This window comes from Meles meles, chromosome 13, assembly GCF_922984935.1.
Source record: "Meles meles chromosome 13, mMelMel3.1 paternal haplotype, whole genome shotgun sequence".
Lineage (NCBI taxonomy): Eukaryota > Metazoa > Chordata > Mammalia > Carnivora > Mustelidae > Meles > Meles meles.
In genome coordinates, this window is record NC_060078.1 from 85,330,338 (window position 1) to 85,350,663 (window position 20,326).

At 50.8% G+C, this 20,326-nt stretch overlaps 1 protein-coding gene and 1 long non-coding RNA gene across 2 annotated transcripts in view; one reads left to right on the top strand and one right to left on the bottom strand.

The window, feature by feature from the left end:
• Nucleotides 1-15,891, bottom strand: part of C13H10orf143 (chromosome 13 C10orf143 homolog) — a 41,291-nt gene extending 25,400 nt beyond the window's left edge. Inside the window, exon 1 of the mRNA XM_046026922.1 lies at nt 15,596-15,891. Coding sequence (XP_045882878.1) covers nt 15,596-15,697 — 102 coding nt within the window. The 5' untranslated portion in view covers nt 15,698-15,891. The remainder of the gene's footprint in view (nt 1-15,595) is intronic.
• A 727-nt stretch (nt 15,892-16,618) lies between these two features.
• LOC123955193 lies at nt 16,619-17,953 on the top strand. The gene is made up of 2 exons (XR_006821222.1): nt 16,619-16,753; nt 17,397-17,953. It is a non-coding gene; the product is annotated as an uncharacterized LOC123955193 (long non-coding RNA).
• Nucleotides 17,954-20,326: the final 2,373 nt, after the last annotated feature.

A 20,326-nucleotide genomic window follows, 5' to 3' on the forward strand; every position in this document is an offset into this window, starting at 1 on the left:
TCCTAGCCTCGACAATCAGAAAACAAAAAGAAATTAAAGGCATCCAAATCGGCAAAGAAGTAGTCAAACTCTCACTCTTTGCAGATGACATGATATTTTATGTGGAAAACCCGAAAGACTCCACTCCACTTGTACAGGAATTCAGTAAAGTGTCAGGATATAAAATCAATGCACAGAAATCAGTTGCATTTCAATACACCAATAGTAAGACAGAAGAAAAAGAAATTAAGGAGTCAATCCCATTTACAATTGCACCCAAAACCATAAGATACCTAGGAATAAACCTAACCAAAGAGGTAAAGAATCTGTACTCAGAAAACTATAAAGTACTCATGAGCGAAATTGAGGAAGACACAAAGAAATGGAAAAATGTTCCATGCTCATGGATTGGAAGAACAAATGTTGTGAAAATGTCTATGCTACCTAAAGCAATCTACACATTTAACACAATCCCTATCAAAATACCATCCATTTTTTTCAAAGAAATGTAACAAATAATCCTAAAATTTATATGGAACCAGAAAAGACCTCGACTAGCCAGAGGAATATTGAAAAAGAAAGCCAAAGTTGGTGGCATCACAATTCCAAACTTCAAGCTCTATTACCAAGCTGTCATCTTCAAGACAGCATGGTACTGACAAAAAAACAGACACATAGATCAATGGAACAGAATAGAGAGCCCAGAAATAGACCAGAAATAGACCCTCAACCCTATGTTCAACTAATCTCGTCCAGTAGAAAAAAGACAGTTTCTTCAACAAATGGTGTTGGGAAAATTGGACAGCCACATGCAGAAAAATGAAACTGGACCATTTCTTTACACCACACACGAAAATAGATTCAAAATGGATGAAGGACCTCAATGTGACAGGAATCCATCCAAATCCTTGAGGAGAACACAGGCAGCAACCTCTTCAACCTCAGCCGCAGCCACTTCTTACTAGGAACATCGCCAAAGGCAAGGGAAGCAAGGGCAAAAAATGAACTATTGGGACTTCATCAAGATCAAAAGCTTCTGCACAGCAAAGGAAACGATCATCAAAACCAAAAGACAACGGACAGAATGGGAGAAGATATTTGCAAACGACATATCAGATAAAGGGCTAGTACCCCAAATCTATAAAGAACTTACCAAACTCAACACCCAAAGAACAAATAATTCAATCAAGAAATGGTCAGAGGACATGAACAGACATTTCTGCAAAGAAGACATCCAGATGGCCAACAGACACATGAAGAAGTGCTCCACGTCACTCGGCATCAGGGAAATACAAATCAAAACCACAATGAGATCCCACCTCACACCAGTCAGAATGGCTAAAATTAACAAGTCAGGAAATGAGAGATGCTGGCGAGGATGCAGAGAAAGGGGAACCCTCCTACACTGTTGGTGGGAATGCAAGCTAGTGCAGCCGCTGTGGAAAACAGTTTGGAGGTTCCTCAAAAAGTTGAAAATAGAGCTACGCTACGACCCAGCAATCACACTACTGGGTATTTACCCTAAAGATACAAACGTAGTGATCCGAAGGGGCACATGCACCCAAATGTTTACAGCAGCAATGTCCACAACAGCCAAACTATGGAAAGAACCTAGAAGTCCATCAACAGATGAATGGATAAAGAAGATGTGATGTATATAATACATTATACGTTAATTAAAAAATTAAAAAAAAAAAAGAAATACAGCTTTCAGGGCTCTGAACTTAAAATTAATCAGGGACTTCTGTAAATGCCAGGAGATGTATCACTGACTGGACTTATTTTCAGAGATGGAATTTTCCCTTCCTTGTCTCGTGTTAATTGTGTTCTCTACATCTTTGGCAAATAAAATAAAATAAATTATACACAAGAGAAAAAAAAAGTAGGGGTTGCGAACACTTGACCTCGCCTGCTCATCCGGACAAAGGAAAGACAGGGAGGGAACACCAGGAACTAAAGACATTGCTTTCCCACGGATGGCAGATGGGAAAAGGTAAGAAGAAAGGGGGACGAGAGGTATGCAGCGGGGGCAGACACGGTGCAAATTCTTCCGAAGCTCTAGTCACAGAACTGCAGTAACACTTCACATACCCGAAAAGAAATCAACCTGGACGTCAGACCGAAATGGAACACAAATTATAGCAAATGAAACTATCTTACAAACAGATAACAGAGCCACACTGAAATGAGGAACTAGCCTCAGTAATTCTGGAAAATACTATTTTCACTAGAAACTCTTTAAGTCTCAGGACAAAAAAGAGCTGTATGCAAATATTGACTCTAGTTAACGGATCTGGTTCTCAGAGATGAGCAATTTTGAAAGTATTTTATTGGTAAACTGGGACTGTATAAATAAGAAAACACACTGTGAATAAGGAGAGCCTGGTTTCTCTCTGTTGAAGAGACAAGTTACAAGAAAGGGAAGGGAGGAGGCTGTTAAAGAACCCAGTGGTGGGGCGCCTGGGTGGCTCAGTCGCTGAGCATCCAAGTCCTGATTTTGGCTCAGGTCATGATCTCAGGGTCATGAGATCAAGCCCCACATCGGACTCTATGTTGGGTGTGGAGTCTGCTTGAGATTCTCTCTCTCCTTCTCCTCCTCCTCCTAAATAAATCCTTTAAAAAAAAAAGAAAGAAAGAAAAGAACAAGAACCCAGGGATGCTGGATCTGGACTGAAGTCAGCATGAATGCAGTTCTCAGTACGCATCCAGACAGCAGCGGAGGAACCCAGCTGTGTGGATATGCGCGTAATATGAAGCACGGGAACGAGCAATTACACACGAGGACGCGCACCCATGCCAACACGTACACTTTCTAGCTGTGTCTGCTGTGACTGGTGGCATCCTACTGGTGGCAAGGCTATACCTAGCACGTAGACACTGCTTTCTAACTACCATCTCCTGTTAAAGGAATCTAGGCTCCATGGAGAGGGGTCGGATCAGGCCTTGAACAGGCAAAGCATGAGATGAGCCTGAGACACTTCGTGTCACCGCAAATAAGTTTTTTGAAAAAGCATGAGGCCACGTCAAAAAGACGAAGGTACGCCATCCTGAAGGAGTTCCCAACAGCCAAAGCCGGAACAACTTAGGTAATAAAATAAGGAACAAGAGCATTGGATCGTAATCTCGAGAATAAAATAAATACCTGTGAGTCTAACCAGACATCAACAAATGAATACATCATGAGGGGAAGACATCCTCTCTCCTTTTCAGCGGAATTCTAATTAACAAGTGGAAAGGAATGAGGAAAACACAAAACCACCGTTAAGTAAATGCCACAGTGAAGGTTATTGCAAACAAGATTTACCAGGAGATGCTAAAAATCACTGGGCGAGAGTTTAAGGAGAGATAGGATATTGGCACAGCCTCAAAGCATCTCCTCCAAGGTTTTCATTAATTACAAAGAGAAAAATGGTGACTTCACAGTGGTTGAAATCACCTTCGCGGAGGGACAAAGTCAACGCCAGCAATAAGGACAGGCACCGCGAACCCCTGATCTGATGCACTGAGAAGGCGGAGCGTCACCTCTGTGGTCTTCATGCCAAATGCGTGGCCTTCGTTAATCACAGAAAACATGAGACAACCCAGACTGCGCGACACTCTACAAAATAACTGACCACCATCCATTGAAAGTGTCAAGGTCGTGAGCACTGGTTAGTGCCACAGATCCGAGGAGACTGAGAAGCACAAGAACCACATGCAGTGTGGACCCTGGATTCTACCCAGGTCAGAGAAGGGCTGTTCTGGGAAAACAGGGGAGACAGGAGAAGGTCTGGCGTCTTCGCAGCCCCTCACTTTTCACAGTGCGCTCACTGTACTAACATTACGTAAGTCGTTTAACTGACGGTATACCTGAATTCTCTCCATTATATTTGGGGGGACCCTTTCTGTAAATCTGTAACTACTCTGAAATAAAGTTTTTAAAAGTGAAGGGAAAACAATCTCTCATACCCCTGGTGGTAAGTATACCACACTTCCAGAAATCCTGATTTAAGCCAAATTGTTTTCCCATGATCTCAACCCACTGATTCCAATTTTTCCCTCTTGAGCAACATAAAATAAACAGTCGCTCCAGCAGGAGACAAACATCCGTCCAGATGTTTGCCGATCGCGCTCAGGGACGCAAGAGGTTTCCTCTCTCCAACCCACCATTCCTGCAGCTTTCGCTATCCCACACCCAAGATGTTTTCCAGACTCTTCCTATCTGAGACACCCCGCTCTAGAGTTTCCAAACGGTCAGTACCCCTCTTAAAATAAACCATAAAAGACACTTGCAAAGCCAAGTGGCCCCCACAGCGGAGAGCAGAATGGCTGCCCTCCGTGGCTCCGCAGTGCGTGTGCAAGGAAGAAACCCACCGGCTGGAACAAGCGCAGTGGCCCCGTGGCGTGGCTGGTCCGAGAGAGGTGGGCATCCTCCACTGCCCCCGCGTCTTCTCCGCGTGAAGCGGCTGCCCCAGCCCTGGTGCTCTCTGAAGGTTCCTCTTTACACGGAAGGGCTCCTTAATTTGACATCTGTGTGGTCTTCTGGTCTATCGGAGTACGTCCAGTCCTCCTTGTCTCGAATACTGCAGTGATCCTACTAACCACCCTCAAGATGTTTGCAAAGAACGCAGCCCTCTGCGCCCTGACCAAGGCAGATGAGAACACCCCGGGAGACCGAGGACGTGGGTCTCGGGTTACTCGGGACATAATCCTCACACTGTCAGCACAAACACAATGGGTTAAACTGGTCTACTCCTGCAAGCTGGGCTGATATAAAGTAAGCCCACATCACTGTATACATGGGCTTCACGCTCCCCGTCCATAACACGGCAGCAGGCTGGCAGCGCAGCGGCGTCGTTCCCTGCTCTCTTCCGAGTAACACCAGACTGGCCAGAAAGGGAAGCAAGGAGGCAAGGGCGGGAGACTCCGACCTAGAACTCATACTTTCTGGATGACCCCTCAAACGCTGGAAGTGCATCAGAACCATTTCTGTGCTGGGTCAAGTGACACCTGGCACGTTAAGTCAGCAGCCTTGTGCTCATCCGTGGCGACAAGCTGACATTCTTTAAGTGGGTCAGGCAGTTGGGGAATTGGGTCTCCACATCCAGTAGCCGGTGAAAGGGGGAGTCATGCTGGTACATAGCTGGTGGGTAAGAGCTGGGCTCCTCTAGGGCATGTGGGGGTTACCTGCTTGGGGGCTCCTGACCAACTGAGTGGATTAAATTATTCACGTTTTCTGCTATTTATAGCAGATTACTGAGAGCTGACCGCATGCGCTATTGACCTGGACACTTACTTGGCCAATTGTCCAGTTATTACGGATTGGCCTGCACCAAAGGAAAATGAAGCCCGCGGAGACATTTAACTCTAGGATTGTGTTGCAGGGTTTGTTTTACTCCCTCCTGGAGAGGCTATGTCAGCCTTCATAGAGGCAAACAAAGATTTACCACCCAACTACGAAGACACTTGCACTGTATAAACAAAATTAAAATCCCGAGTATACACAAAGACCCCATTACTTAGCAATATTGAGTATCAATCGAATAGCAACCTCACCAGAGAACACTGCAAACACGACTGGTTAAGAGAAGACACCTGATAAGACACATAAATTAAAATATAAAATATGTACTGTGCTGCTTCAATGACAGAACAAAAACCCTGGCAGGTGTCGGCAAAAACAAGGTGCCCTCTGGTGAGCAGCATGAGCCCACCTTTGCTGCCGCGGACTTTCTCCTTCATTAGAAGTGACGAGGCCCAGCTGGATGAGCAGGGCGCGGGGCGGGGAGGAGGGTCACAGGCTCCACGACTTGACTGAGTGTAGAAACCAGACTGGGGATGTCTTCAGGACGCACCTGGCACACACTGGTGAGCCAGAAGAGGGGCACAAGCCCAGAGAGCACAGCCCCGGGCCACCTCTGGAAACTGCTCCTCTGCCGCATGCCCCAGAGGGATGTGGAGGAAAAAAAGACGCCAACTTCCTGAAACGTCAACAAAAAAGCACCCTGTATTCTCCCCAATCTGCACAGCAAGAAAATAGATTCTTTTTTTTTTCCTTTTTAGATTTTATTTATTCATTTGCCAAAGAGAGAGAGATCACAAGCAGGCAGAGTAGCAGGCAGAGAAAGAGGAGGAAGCAGGCTCCCCGCTGAGCAAGGAGCCGGATGGGGGGGCTCCATCCCAGGACCCTGGGATCATGACCCAGGCCAAAGGCAGAGGCTTAACCAACCAAGCCACCCAGGCACCCCGAAAATGGATTAATTCTTAAAAAATTAAACGCCTGAATTAAGCATCTTTAATGCACGCGCCAGCACACGAGCTAAGCATACACAGAATACGGATGTAAACCACTAGAACTCAGAAGGCAGTTAAGGGTGAGTCTCTCGACACACGCATCTAATCTTTCATTCTCTACATACTGTGGGCATTTTTATGACTTTTTTCTAAAGACCATTTGCACTAGCAATGTGTAACGCTGGTTAACTGAGTCCTAGTTACCAGAAACAGTGGCGGAGTGAGGCTGCATAGTTCAGCAGAGAGGTTCACTTGCGCTGGAGAGGCAGCTGTGGGTGTCCGCCAACCTGAACACAGAACCATTAACGCGGGAACAGCCAGATTAACAAGGCCTGTGGAGCGTCGGAGGGAAAACAGCTCCACCAGGCCCAGGGTCTCCTTCAGGAACCCTCTGGCGTGTGTGGATGTTCACCTCTGGTGTCATGTGTCCTCTCGGGAGGTCCGCTTTCTTGGGAGATTGAGCATGGTGACACCTGACACAGGGTCAACTGCGGAAACCAGAAGCTACGGTTCCTCCTCTCCACTCCACACTCTCAGGGCACGCTGCAACGTTAACCACATGGATCTTACATCTTGATGCTGTGCTCTACTCGGCTGTGACCACTTCCGGAAGACGCGTCAGCCTGCCGTACGTGGGCTTCCCAGCCCATACCCCGACCCCGTCTGGCTGGGACACGGGGAGGTTCAGGGAAGAGAAGCAGTCTAAGACCACAGTCAAAAGCAAGAGTGACAATTTAATTCCCAGTGGGCTAGTGACCTAGAGGAAGGCAACAGAGGGGGGAAAAAAAGCCATGCTCATACTTCCAATTAAAGTAAAAAATGGGAATGAACTTGCTAGACCTACGAAGGATCAAGTGCAGGCTCGCGAGATTTACGAAGTCCACCATGAACCACAGTCACACTCCTGATTAAAGTGAAGGATCTTAGGAAACCAGGTATACAAATTTACCCACCACAGCTGGGACTCATAAAGGTCACGCACGGTTATAAAAACTACAGTTTAGGGGGGCGCCTGGGTGGCTCAGTGGATTAAGCCGCTGCCTTCGGCTCAGGTCATGATCTCAGGGTCCTGGGATCGAGCCCCGCATCCGGCTCTCTGCTCCGCAGGGAGCCTGCTTCCTCCTCTCTCTGCCTTCCTCTCTGCCTACTTGTGATCTCTCTCTCTGTCAAATAAATAAATAAGATCTTTAAAAAGAAGAAAAAAAAAAAAAACTACAGTTTAGGGACGTTTCCACATTGGTTACTTCATTGGATCCTCTTAACAACCTCATGACATAGGAAAGATAAGAAACTATTTCTGTTTTGGAGATGGGAGAAATAAAATCCAAAAACCTGAACTGGCTTGTGTGGAGTCTGGTGATCTGAAAGGACAAAGCTGGGGCTTTGGTGGCTTTCAGTCTAACCTGGGAGATGAGACTGAAAAATAATACCGAAGAAGCACTAAAAACCAAACCATGTATGAAAAAGATTTGAAAAGTTAATATAAACTTAAAAAGATCTACCATAATCAAACAGTGTGTTACTGGCATAGGGATAAACATACAGATCCACGGAACAGCACAGAGAACCCGGAAATAAACCAGTACATTTACGGTGAACTGACCTTTGACAAAAGCGCCAAGACAACAGTCTTCATCAGAAACGGTATGGGCACGATTCAAGGTCCGTGTGCAAAAGGAGAAACTTAGGGCCCTACCTACACACCACACACAAACTCTAACACAAAGGGATCGGAGAGCTAAACATAAGTGCGAAAAGCATAAACATTTTAGAGGGGAACATAGGACAAGATCTCTGTGACCTTAGGTAAAGAATTCTAAGATATGACTACAAAAACATGATCTATAAAGAACCAAGTTAACAGACTGTACTTCATCAATATCGAAAACTCTGCAGGCGTTGAAAGGCAGCATTAAGAAAGTATAAAGACAAGCCACATTCTTGGAGAAAATGTTCACACGTCATCTGTACGCTAGAAGACATGCATCCAGAATACATAGAGAAGTCTTCCAATTCAACAAGACGACACAATTTTTAACTGAGCAAAGGACTTGATAGTGATCCCCAACAAAGACATACAAAAGGCCCGAAAGTACGTGAAAAAACATGTGACGTCATTTGTCATTAGAAAAATGCCGATGAGAAACACAACGGGAGAGCAGTTCCCTGATGGCTACCGTCAGAAAGAGACGGTAAGGAGCGCTGGCAAGGTGTGGAGAGACCAGAAGCCTCATTCCGTACTGGTGGGAACCCAAACGGTACAGACGCTGCGGAAAACACTTGGGCCATTCCTCAGAACGTTAAGCCCCTGGCTACCGCACGACCCAGCAATTCACAGCGAAGTAACCGCCCAAGAGACACGAGAACACGCGTGCACACAAACACTTGCGTGTGGATGTTCACAGCGGCGTCCTGTCAAGTCTCGAAGTACCAACGACCCGCACGTCCGTCGTGCAGGGCACGGGTGAAGTGGGCAAGAGCCGCATCGGGGAGCATCACTCAGCAACGGGAAGGGAGAAGACACGGATCCATGTGTCCGCGGGGGTGAGCCTCAAAAACGCGATTAGACCGAGTGAAAGGAGCCAGTCGGGACAGAGCACCACTGTGATTCTGTGTGTCCCAACTGTCGGGCACAGACGGACCCACAGGGACAGAAGGTCAGTCACAGCTGCTAAGGCCCGGGGAGGGTGGAAGACAGTGACCGCCCCCTGGAACCCAGTTTCTTTCTGGTCATGAACGTGGTCTTTATTTGGGTGGCAGAGATGTTTACAGAGCTCTGCAAATGAGTAAAGCGACTGACCTCTGCACTTTAAGAGTGAACTTTGTGGTGCGTAAATTCCAAACAGATCTGTTTTTAAATATGCGCAGAAGCTCTGAATAATTCACGGAGAAAGTGACCATGATGAGAAGACCCATGAAGAGCGGTTCGCCAGCAGGTCACTCGGGAAGCGCAGATCAGAATCAGAGACACCAACCGCACCGCCCCTGGAGGCACCCACCGCCCGCAGGGGAGGCGGACTCACCAGCGCCCTCCCCAGGCTGCCGGCAGGAACGCGGCGAACGCGGACTCACCAGCGCCCTCTCCGGCGGGACGCGGCGGCTCGGGCAGCACAGACCAGCGACCCTGCTCCACGGCTGCGGAGGACTCCGGGAGCCCCAGCCGCCCGCGCCCGCTCCGAACGCGGTACTGCACTGCGCACGGCAGCCTCACCGCAACCGACGCGAGGTCCGAGGAGTGAAACGCGGGAAACGGCGAGGGGCGGGTTCGCGCAGGGGAGCGGCCGCCAGCGGCAAGGAGGCCCCGCTGCGGGCGCGACGCCCCACGGAGGGGCGGGAAGGCGCGGGCAGGGGCGCGGCGGCTGCGAGGGACGGAGCCGAGCGGGGAAGGCGGGCCGGGGGACATGAACGCGTGAGCTGCGACACGGTGGCGGGGGTGACGCGAGGTTCTCCATCCGGGCTGCGGCCCCAGCGCCGCGGGTCACCAGGAACCACCCCACGCGGGCCGACGGGTCGCCGCCTCCCGACCTCGCTCCGGTGACCGCCGCAGGACAGACGCAGGCTGAGCCGCAGCCAGGCCGGCGACGGCGACAACGGGGCATGCTGGGGCGCCCGCCCGCCGGGTCCCATCCCCCGAGCGCGGAGCGTCCCCGAGAGCAGCGGGGGCGGCACGTGTCGGCGATTCCCCCGCTTCCTCCTTGACACGCGCCCGTGTCAGTCCGCCGGGATGCGCCCGCGGGACCCCGCTCCGCGCCGGCGCCACACCCCGAGCCCCGGTGCCCCGCGGGCCACCGCCTCACGCCGACGCTTCGGGGCCACCAGGGCACGTGCGGATCGCGGCGACTGCGGCGGCTGCGCGAGAGATGGAGGCGGGGCCGGAAGCGGGGCGGGGGCGCCGACGGCAGGGGCGGCCCGCGGAGCCCGAGCTCACGCCCGCCAGGGAGCCGCGGAGCCCGACCGGGGACGAGCGAGCCGAGGAGCACCGCACGGGCAGCGCCGCAGCCGCCGTCAGGGCCTCGCGGCGGGGAGAACAGCGACGAGCGACCCCGGCGCGGCGGCCCAGCGGACCGGCGGACCTTGCCCGGGTGGACACCGCAGGGCTCCTGGAGGGCCGGTAAAGCCGTGGGCCATCGGCGGTTTTGCTGACCCCGCTGCACTCACTGCGTCATGTTCAAGGGCAAGCAAAGGCCGGTCTGAAAGCTGCAGAGATTGGTGAAAATGGTAGATGGGACTTTATAATTTATTCATATCAGAATCTCCCCCAGTTGCATCAAAAATACTCAGTAAAGCCTCAGGATACAAAATACACAAATCTGTTGCACTTCTATACACTAGTAAGGAAGTACCAGAAAGAGAAATTAATCCCATTTATAACTGCACCAAAATTAATAAAACACCTAGGAATAAACTGAACCAGAGGGGAAAGCCTGTACTCTGAAAACTGTAAAACTGATGAAAGAAACTAAAGACAACAAAGGGGCACCTGGGTGGCTCAGTGGGTTAAGCGGCTGCCCTTGGCTCGAGTCATGATCCCAAAGTCCTGGGATCAAGCCCCACATAGGGCTCCTTGCTCAGCGGGGAGTCTGCTTCTCCCTCTGCCGGCTGCTTCCCCTGTCCGTGCTCACTCTCTCTCTCTGACAAACAGAAAAACAAAATCTTTTTCTAAAAGTACATTTAAAAAAAAAAAAAAAAAAAAAAAGGAGCCGTGCCTGGGTGGCTCAGTGAGTTAAAGCCTCTGCCTTCAGCTCGGGTCCTGATCCCCGGGTCCTGGGACCCAGCCCCAGGCGGGCTCTCTACTCAGCAGGGAGCCTGCTTCCTCCTCCCTCTCTGCCTGCCTCTTGGCTTCCTTGTGATCTCTGTCTGTCAAATAAATAAATAAAATCTTTAAAAAAAAAAGAAAGAAAGAAATTAGACACAAACCAATGGAAAGATATTCTATGCTCATGAACTGGAAGAACCAATACTGTTAAAATGTCCATACTACCCAAAACAATCTACAAATTTAATGCAATCCTTACCAAAATACTAAGAACATTTTTTTACAGAACTAAAACAAATAATATTAAAATTTGTAGGAAACCAAAAAAGACCGAAATAGCCAAAACAATCTCAAGAAGAAGAACACAGCTGGAGCTACCACAACCCCAGGCTCTAAGATATCCTACAAAGCCGCAGGAATCAAAACAGCAGGAAACTGGCCCCAAAACAGACACAGACATCAATGGAACAGACTAGAGAACCCAAAAATACAGCCACAATTATATGGTCCATTAATCTATGACAAAGGAGGCATATGCAATGGGGCAAAGAGAGCCTCTTCAACCCAATGGTGCTGGGAAAACTGGACAGCTACATGTGAAACCATGAAACTGGACCACGTTCTGACATCATATACAAAAATAAATTCAGAATGGATGAAAGACCTGAGCATGAGACCTGAAACCATAAAAAACCTAGAAGAAAATACAGGCAGCAACCTTTTGGACATCAAGTAAGAAGATGCTGTCTCCTGAGCAAGGGTCACAAAGGCAAAAATAACCTATTGGGTCTACATCAAAATAAGAAGATCTGCACAGTAAAGGAAAGAACCAATAAAACAAAAGGTAACCTAGTGAATGGGAGAAGATATTTGCAAGTGATATATACAATAAAGGGTTAATTTCCAAAATATATAAAGAACTCATACAACGCAACACCAAAAAACCCAAATAATCCAATTAAATGGGCAAAACGTGAATAGACATTTTCCCAAAGAAGACATACAAACGGCCAACAGACACATGAAAAGACGCTCGACATCACTAATCACACACAGAAATGCAAATCACAACTACAATGAGCTATCACCTTACACCTGTCAGAATGGTCAAAATAAAAAACACATGACATAACAAGTGCTGGTGAGGGTATGGGAAAAAAGGGACGCTCGTCCACCACTGGTGGGAATGCAAACTGGTGCAGCCACTGCGGACAGCAGTATGGAAGTTCCTCAAAAAATTAAAAACAGAATCGATATATGATCCAGTGATTCCCACGACCAGGTAGTTACCCAAAGAAAATGGAAACACTAATGCAAAAAGATACATGCACCCCTATGTTTACAGCAGCAGCATCAACAAAAGCCCAGATATGAAAGCAGCCCAAGCGTCCATCCATAGATGAATGGATAAAGAAGATGTAGTACACACACAACGGAACATCACCCAGCCGCAAAAAAGAACGAGGTCTTGCTATCTGTAACACGGATTGACCTAGAAGATACCATCCTAAGTGAAATAAGTCAGCCAGCGAAAGACAAATACCATATGCTTTTGCATGGATGGAATTTAAGAAACAGAACAAAGAACAAACAAAAGGAGACCCGAAACACCTTCTTACATAAAGAGCACAAACGGGTGGTTGTCACAGAGGCGGCAGGCAGGGAGGTCCCGTAAGATAAAGGGGACTAAGAGGACACCTACTGTGACGAGCACTGAGTAATGTACAGAATCGTCCAATAATTATACTGTATATCTGAAACTAATATAACACTGTACGTACATTACACTTCCACTAAAAAAAGTACATACCAGAAAAATACTCTGGTAAAAATGTTTTTCAAAAGAAAAACAAGTGATAAACAAAACACCTGTCAATAGCCAATGAGGTACTGCGCGCTGCTATGTTATTCCACAGGACGCTGACAAGAGTCAAAAGAAATTACAAGAGAGAAGCGGCCTCTCCTCCCTAGGAATCAAAAGCTGGAAAATGGATCTTGGATCAACCCAAAGGAAACCGGAAAAGACACCAATTCAATTGTGAGCTGAGACATTCTGGGTGCTTCTCTCCCAGAGAACTGGCTTTCTATAGAGGTCATGTGGAAGGAGCGTCTTCACGGATGGTACAGGCTGAGCATTCACGACTCGAGGTGTTCTGGGCATGTGCTTTCCTTCTGGAACAGGTAGTGCGGTGACTGTGCCGTGAGCGGGAGGCCTGAACAAGCCACGCACCTGATGCCCCCAGGTCTCACGGTCAATCTAACAAGGATTTCCCTTTTCTTTCTGCAGAGCCTAGAATACTGCTTGCTGTACAACAGGTGCTCCAAACGTGTCAACCTAACAGAAATGATAGCCCTACTGATACTTAACTGCTCCACCTGTGACCTCATAAGGCACCCTTCCCACAGTCAGGACCCTCGGGGGATGAGCAGAGGTGGCTGCCCCTGGCTCTGATAACTGCTTGTGAAGCTATTACAGAGATGGGTCCTGGGAGCTGCCGTTTCTAAACTCCACTGGTGCTCATGATGCACAAGGTGTAGAACCACTAATCTGTGAACAGAGGTAGGAAATGCACTTTGCACAGAACCAAATTCTGGAAGGGGGCACGTGTGAGAGAGAGAGAGAGAGAAGAGAAAACATGGAGCAAGGACTTGGGTACTTCACTGAACTCCATCTGAATTATTAGACAAAGACCAAGGCACACGACAGTATAAACAAGGACTTTATGGGATTAAGAGGCCATACACGCCCTGGCAGTTAGACACTGAGCTCACTACTCCTGGGCAACGGCCGGGGCTTACAGCAGCCTCAAGCTGGGCACGTCACTTCAGCACCGCAGTCTTAAAGACCATTCGAGGTTTCGCCTCTAAGCCTTTCTTCCTTTCCCATCAATAAGGACTTTGTTGCAAAGCCCCATACAGGAGGCTAAAGAGCCCCATAGCTAAGAGGACAGGCTCTGGAGGCAGACAGTGAGGTCTAAGCCCTACTTCCCTACAAGCTGTGTATCCCCGAGCCAGCCCATTAACCTCCCTGCACCTCAGCTTCCTCCCTTGTAATCTGGGAACAGTAACAGGTTATTGTGAACGTCAGAGAACCCCCTGGCACCCACTCAATGAGCAGCAGTACCTGTAACCTCTGTTAAATGTCCCGAAGACGGAAAATGCAGCCTGTCCGAGGCGCAGCTCCTTTCCTCCTGCAGATCCGCACCAGTCTCACCAGTCTTCTCTCAGTAACAGCACCACTGCCCACCCCGGTGCTCCAGTCACAGCCCTGGGAGCCAGCCCATTCACTGCCTCACGGTCGTCTCCATCCAAGCCTGTCACCTCCCGGAATCCAGACACTCCTTGCCTCCCTGCCATCACTCTGACCACCAGAACCTTCATTCTCCCCAGAGCTCCCAGAATAAGCTCGTAAAATGTCAGTATGATCATGTCACTTTACTATTTACTTCCAGCGTGTGGAATGCGAGCACTGTCGTGGTGACCCAGCGCTGACCTCAAGTAAGGGGACCACACTGGGGAGTGCCGGAGCCCGGAGCAATCTGGGTCCCTGGGTGTCTCTGATATGGGCAGCCCCAGTCCCAGCCCTGTACTTACCGTCCCCAATCCACCCACCCCTCCGCCTTGTTGGAGCGAATGTGGTTTGAAGCCTCCCTTGCAGAAGCTGAACCTGTGCCCTGGCAACATGGACCCTGGAGGTGCGGTGCTTCTGTGACAGGGCGTAGGTGACACTGGCCTGGTGGGCGGGCAGTGGGGGTGAGGACGCCAGTGCAGGGAAGGAGACTAGCCACTCCTGTTACGCTGTGCAAAACGTCGGAGAAAGCAGGGCTTGCATTACTCGGGCGTCAGACTCCAAGCTGATGAAGCCTGCAGGCGCAGAGGACGCAGGATTCAGCTGCGGGGCTGCCGGCGGCTCCGGGGTGCTCTGAGCCGGGAAGCCCCGCGTCAAGGAGGTGGGGTGAGAGCCAGGGAATCCGCAAGCGGGCGTGGAAGTCAGAGCCCTGCTGCGGCCCCACGGGACTCCCTCCAGCTCCCGGAAAGGCTAAGGAATTCCTGTCTCCCCTCCTGCTTCCCTTCCAGACTCCGCAGGCCTGGTCACGCTGGTCCAGCTCCCGCCGGACCTTGATCGGGGCCCGCGCCACCAGCCACTCGCCTCGCCCCGTTCGCTCCGCTCGAAGCGCTCCACCCAGGCGTGCCCTCCACCCCGCAGCCCTACCCGCCCAGCCCGGCGCCTGCACGCGGGGGCGTGACTCAGGAGCAGCAGCGCGCACACCCCGAGCCGGCGCGCGGGTCAGGACACTGCGAAGGACACTGGGTCGCGTCCTTCCCGCAGCGCCAAACAAGCCGCTTGCGGCTCCTACATCTCCGCGCAGGCGCGGCCGGGGAGCCCGGAGGCGGGGCAGCGCCGCGGCCCCGCCCCTGACCCCGCCCCTCGGCCCTGGCCTCACCCAGCCCGCCAGGAGGGCGCGGACGCGGGCGCGACCCCGGCCAGGCCGCCTCCGGGAAGGCCCCCGGGCAGCCACAATGCCCAGAGGGGCACGCCCAGGGACTCCGCCCTCCCGGTCCTCACGCCCAGGCCCTGGGGCTCACCGCGTCCCCCGGAACCTGAAGCTCTTCCGCCCTCCGCCGTCGCCACCGGCCCAGCACCAGGGTGTCCATCCGGCCCCAGGCCCGAGTCCGCGGGCCTCTCATTCCACCGGGCGCCGGCCGCCGGCCCAAACCGCTGTGTCCACGCCTCCTTCCCCCACGTGTCCCGGGGGAGCCAATGAGAGACGGGGAGCGAGGCGAAACCCGGAGGGGCTGGCCCCGCGGAGCCTGCGGGCCGGCGCAGCCAAGACCTGCGTCTTCTGAGCGAAAGGGCGCTTCTGTCCCAGGTCACCATTTCTCGAGGGCCGGCCTGTCACCTCTCCGACCACTGCGAAGAACCCACTCCTTTAGCGTCCTGCTACGCCTGGTCTACCGGCGGCGGATCGGCCGGGAGAGCGCCCGCCTCCTCGCTCTTGTGATTGGTCGTTCAGCGCCGTCGGCCGCCGTCTTCCTGCGGCTGGTGGCTGATGGATGGCGCAGCGAGCCAATCCGCTTGGGCGAGGGAGCGGGTCTCTGGGAACTGTAGTCCCGAGGAGCTGGACTCACTTCCGGGCGGCGGCGGCCCTGGGGCTGTCCCCGGGCCTCCGGCGGGTGTTGACCGCGCGGGGCTTTCCCGGCCCGCTGCAGGGCTGTGCACAGGGACAGTGGAGGCCTCGCCGCCCGCCGCTGCGCTGAGCCCGCCGCCGCGCTCGCGTCCTCCGGGAGCCGGGTCGGGAGCAGGCGGCCCCCGCCCAGAGCGCGCCGTCTGACCCTCCTGTTAAGCAGCTCCTGCCCGAGCCGGGCCTCGGGCAGTGGCCGGCGGCGGCGGCGGGTCACTGGGCTGCGGCCAGCGGGGAGGAAAGCTGGTCTGCGGAGGGCGGGGCGCCGGGACGGGGTGGGGGCCGGGGGCCGGGTGCGTGGGCGCCGCGACCTCTCCTGCCCGACCTCAGCTCCGGAGCCGCCGCGGCCGTGGCGCCAGCGTGAGGACGGCGGGCGGGAAAGCAGGCCCCGCCCTGGGACCGGATGAGCCCCCGCCCGGCTCCCCGCGGCGGTGCTGGGCGAGCTCGCCGGCTCGTCGGCCTCCGTCCGCGCCCTCGGAAGGCGGCGGTGAATCGGGCGTCCGGAGGGCGCGGGGAGGTTCGCAGGGGACGTGGCCAGTGACCCTCGAGATGCTCAGAAACGGTGCGTCCCACCGCTCGTCCCGCGGCGATAGCGCCGCCGCCGGCGCACGGCCCCGGCCCAACCCCGGGGCTCTCCCCCGCGAGGACCGCAGGGCGCCCGCGGTGCACACGCTGAGTTGTGGAGACTCGATGTGGAAAGTGAGGTGACCGTGGTAACCGGCCCTATTGCGGTCACCAGGCTGCGGTGTGAGTATGTATCAAGTCCTCGTTCTGCGGCGTTCTGTGCCGGTCGCGCAACAAACGGAGGCCCTTTGGGGCCAGGTGTGTTTTGGAATTGATCGCCAGGATTTTTTTTAAGGGCCGTATGTATACGGTGTGAAACACCTTCAGCGGGGCCGGGATGACACCTGTAATCCAGCACAGTATTTCTGTGGCAAAATGTGGGAATGTTCAGAAATAATCACCCTAACTGGGACATATAACAGCATTAGTCTTGTATCAGTTTCCCTGAGTTTGCCCAGAATGTAGGAAGAACTCACTGGTAGGACCACATTTCAGAATTGAAAATAAGGTGCTACCGTGATGCTGTAGGACTCCCTCTACTTTAAAAGCTTTTTTTCTTGGTGTTGCAGTTTTGATGAAATGATCTGCTGTGTCGTCTGGTTTCTTATCACTGGTCTTTGTACTTGGGGCTGCTCTTCCAGGTGCCGAGTGAACCGTCGGGTCATGAGGGTCATGTAGCTTAGCCTACAAGCTAGTGACAGACCCTCTCCTTGACCAAACTGCACTCGGGCTCCCCTGAACTCTCTTCTCAACGAGTCCCCGACTTTCGGGCTTCCTCGTCAGTCTCTGCATTGTCCAGTTTAAGCAAGAATCTTGCTAAGTTGGTTTGCCAGAATCCCCGATCCTTGATGCCTGATCAGCCTCAGTATCTGATGGGGCTCCTCATTCCCCACATCCCCCTGGGTGATGTCTGATCACCCGGCCTGCCTTCAGCAAGGATCCCATTAGGTTGATTTAGAAAGAATTGCCCCTCACCCCAGATGTTTCCTCCTAGTAACTTTTCACCCACCAACTTTCCCCTGCCCCGATCCCACTCCTTGGCTGTAAATTCCCACTCTTCTCTGTATTGGGAATTGATCCTACTCTTCCCTGCTGCAAAACTCCAATGTAGTAATTCCTATAACTGTCATAATACATTAACTGTTAGAAAAAAAAAATGTCACAATGATCCCCCTGAATAAAGTCTGCCTTACCTTCATGTCGTGTCGTGAATAATTTTTTCTTTAAAACACTGTGTACAGAAATAAATATTTAATAGATCACAATTTAGTGTAATACACTGTTTACCAAACACCAATCATTTGGGTGTCAATTACAATATGTACATAAAACTCTGCTATTACTTAGTATATTTGTTTAGATTAATATTGTAAATTTTTTAAACTAAAAATAATATAAAACATCTGTTATATGATGTTTATAGGGCTCACTATTTTAATATTTTAAAGCAAATACATTAACTATTAGAAAAAACCTGGAAAATCCTCATGACATCGGATTCTTGCACATGACTCCAAAACCAGAGTCAACAATAACAAAAATACATAAACTTGACGATATCAAAATTAAACACTTCTGCACATCAAAGGACACCATTAACAGTGATAAAGCAACCCACGAAAATACTGGTTTAAATATTGGCAAATCGTGTCTCTGATAAGGAGTTGATATCTAGAATACATAAAGAACACCTACAATTCCACATCAGAGAAACAAACAACCTGATTAAAGAGCGGGCCAAGGCTTGCATAGACAACTCTTCAAAATGATACACGATGGCCAATAACCACTTGTAGAGATGCACAACATCAACTGATCGTGGGGAGTGGAAGCCCAAAGCACAATGAGATACCACCTCACACCCACTGGGAGGCCCATCATAAAAACACGAGTGTCGGCTAGAATGTGGAGAAATTAGAAGCCTTGGGTGTTGCTGGTGAGAATGTTAAACACTATTAAACACAGTATGGTGAAGTCGGTCAGAGAAAGGCAAATACCATATGATTTCAGTGATATGCGGAATATGAGAAACAAAAGAGATGTGTTCATCTCTTCTGAGGGAAGGAGGAAAAACCGAGAGGGAAACAAACGTAAGAGACTCTTAGCCCTAGAGAACAGACTGACTTTGGACAGAAGAAGGTGAGTGGGGGATGGGCTAGATGGGGGATGGGCATTAAGGAGGCACTTGTTAGGATGAGCAGTGGATGTTGTAGGTAAGTGATAAATCACAATATTCTAGTCCTGAAACCAATATTCCACTGTATATGAACTAGCTAGAATTTAAATAAAAACTTAAAATATTTTTAAAAAAAAGTATAGCATTTCCTCAAAAAATGAAGAATAAAATTACGATTCTGCTCCACTTCTGGGTACATAACACAAGATAACAAAGCCGGGGCTCGAGCTCCCATGTTCACAGCAGCACTAGACACAGTAGCAAAAGGTGGAAAGAACCCGGGGCGCCTGGGTGGCTCAGTGGGTGAAGCCTCTGCCTTCCGCTCAGGTCATGGTCTCAGGGTCCTGGGATCAAGTTCGGCATCGGGCTCTCTGCTCAGCGGGGAGCCTGCTTCCCTCTCTCTCTTTCTGCCTGCCTCTCTGCCTGCTTGTGATCTCTGTCTGTCAAATAAATAAATAAAATCTTTAAAAAAAAAAAAAGGTGGAAAGAACCCAAGTGTCCAGAGACAGATGAACGGATGAATAAAATGCGGTCCACCCATACAATGGAATACTGTTTAGCCTTTAGGAAGGACATTCTCTCTTTCTCTCTCTCTTTTTTTTTTTTTTTACATTTTATTTATTTACTTGATAGAGGCAGAGAGGCAGGAGGGGGTTGGGGGGTGGGGGGTGGGAGCATGGTTCCCTGCTGAGCAGAGAGCCTGAGGCGGGGCTCAATCCCAGGACCCTGAGATCATGACCTGAGCCGAAGGCAGAGGCATTAACCCTCTGAGCCCCCCAGGTGCCCAAGAAAGGACATTCTGACACCAGCTACTACATGGAACCCCGAGGGCGTTATGCTCCACGAAATGAGCCCATCACAAAAGACAAAGGATAACCCTACTTCCATGAAGTACTGGGATAATCAGACTCGCAGAGACAGGCAGATAGTGGTTTCCAGGGGCTGGGGGAGGCGTCTGGGGTGTTAGTAGTTCATGGGTGCAGACTTTCCCTTTAGAAAGATGGGAACGGTTCCAGACACGGATGGATGGTGTTGATGGTCGCTGAAGCCACTGAACTGTACACTTAAAAATGTTTAAAATGGTGAATGTTATGTTATGTATATTTCACTACAATAATAAAGTAAATATACTAAATAATAAAAGAAAAGTGTTTTTCCGTGCACTGCTTACCATCACTTGCACACCGCCTTCCGGGGAAATGGCTCTCAGGAGGAAGGTGACCTGAGTTCCGCTTCTACCCTGCTCATCTCCAGCTCCCAGGCAGAGTGCTTGAACCTCTCATTCCCCGTCACTCTCAGGGTATAAAATTGGGATGCTAAGAGAGGTGCCTACCTCATTGCGGTGCTGTGAATTTTGGGGGAGATACTGTCTGCTGAGTGGCGGGCATGACGCGC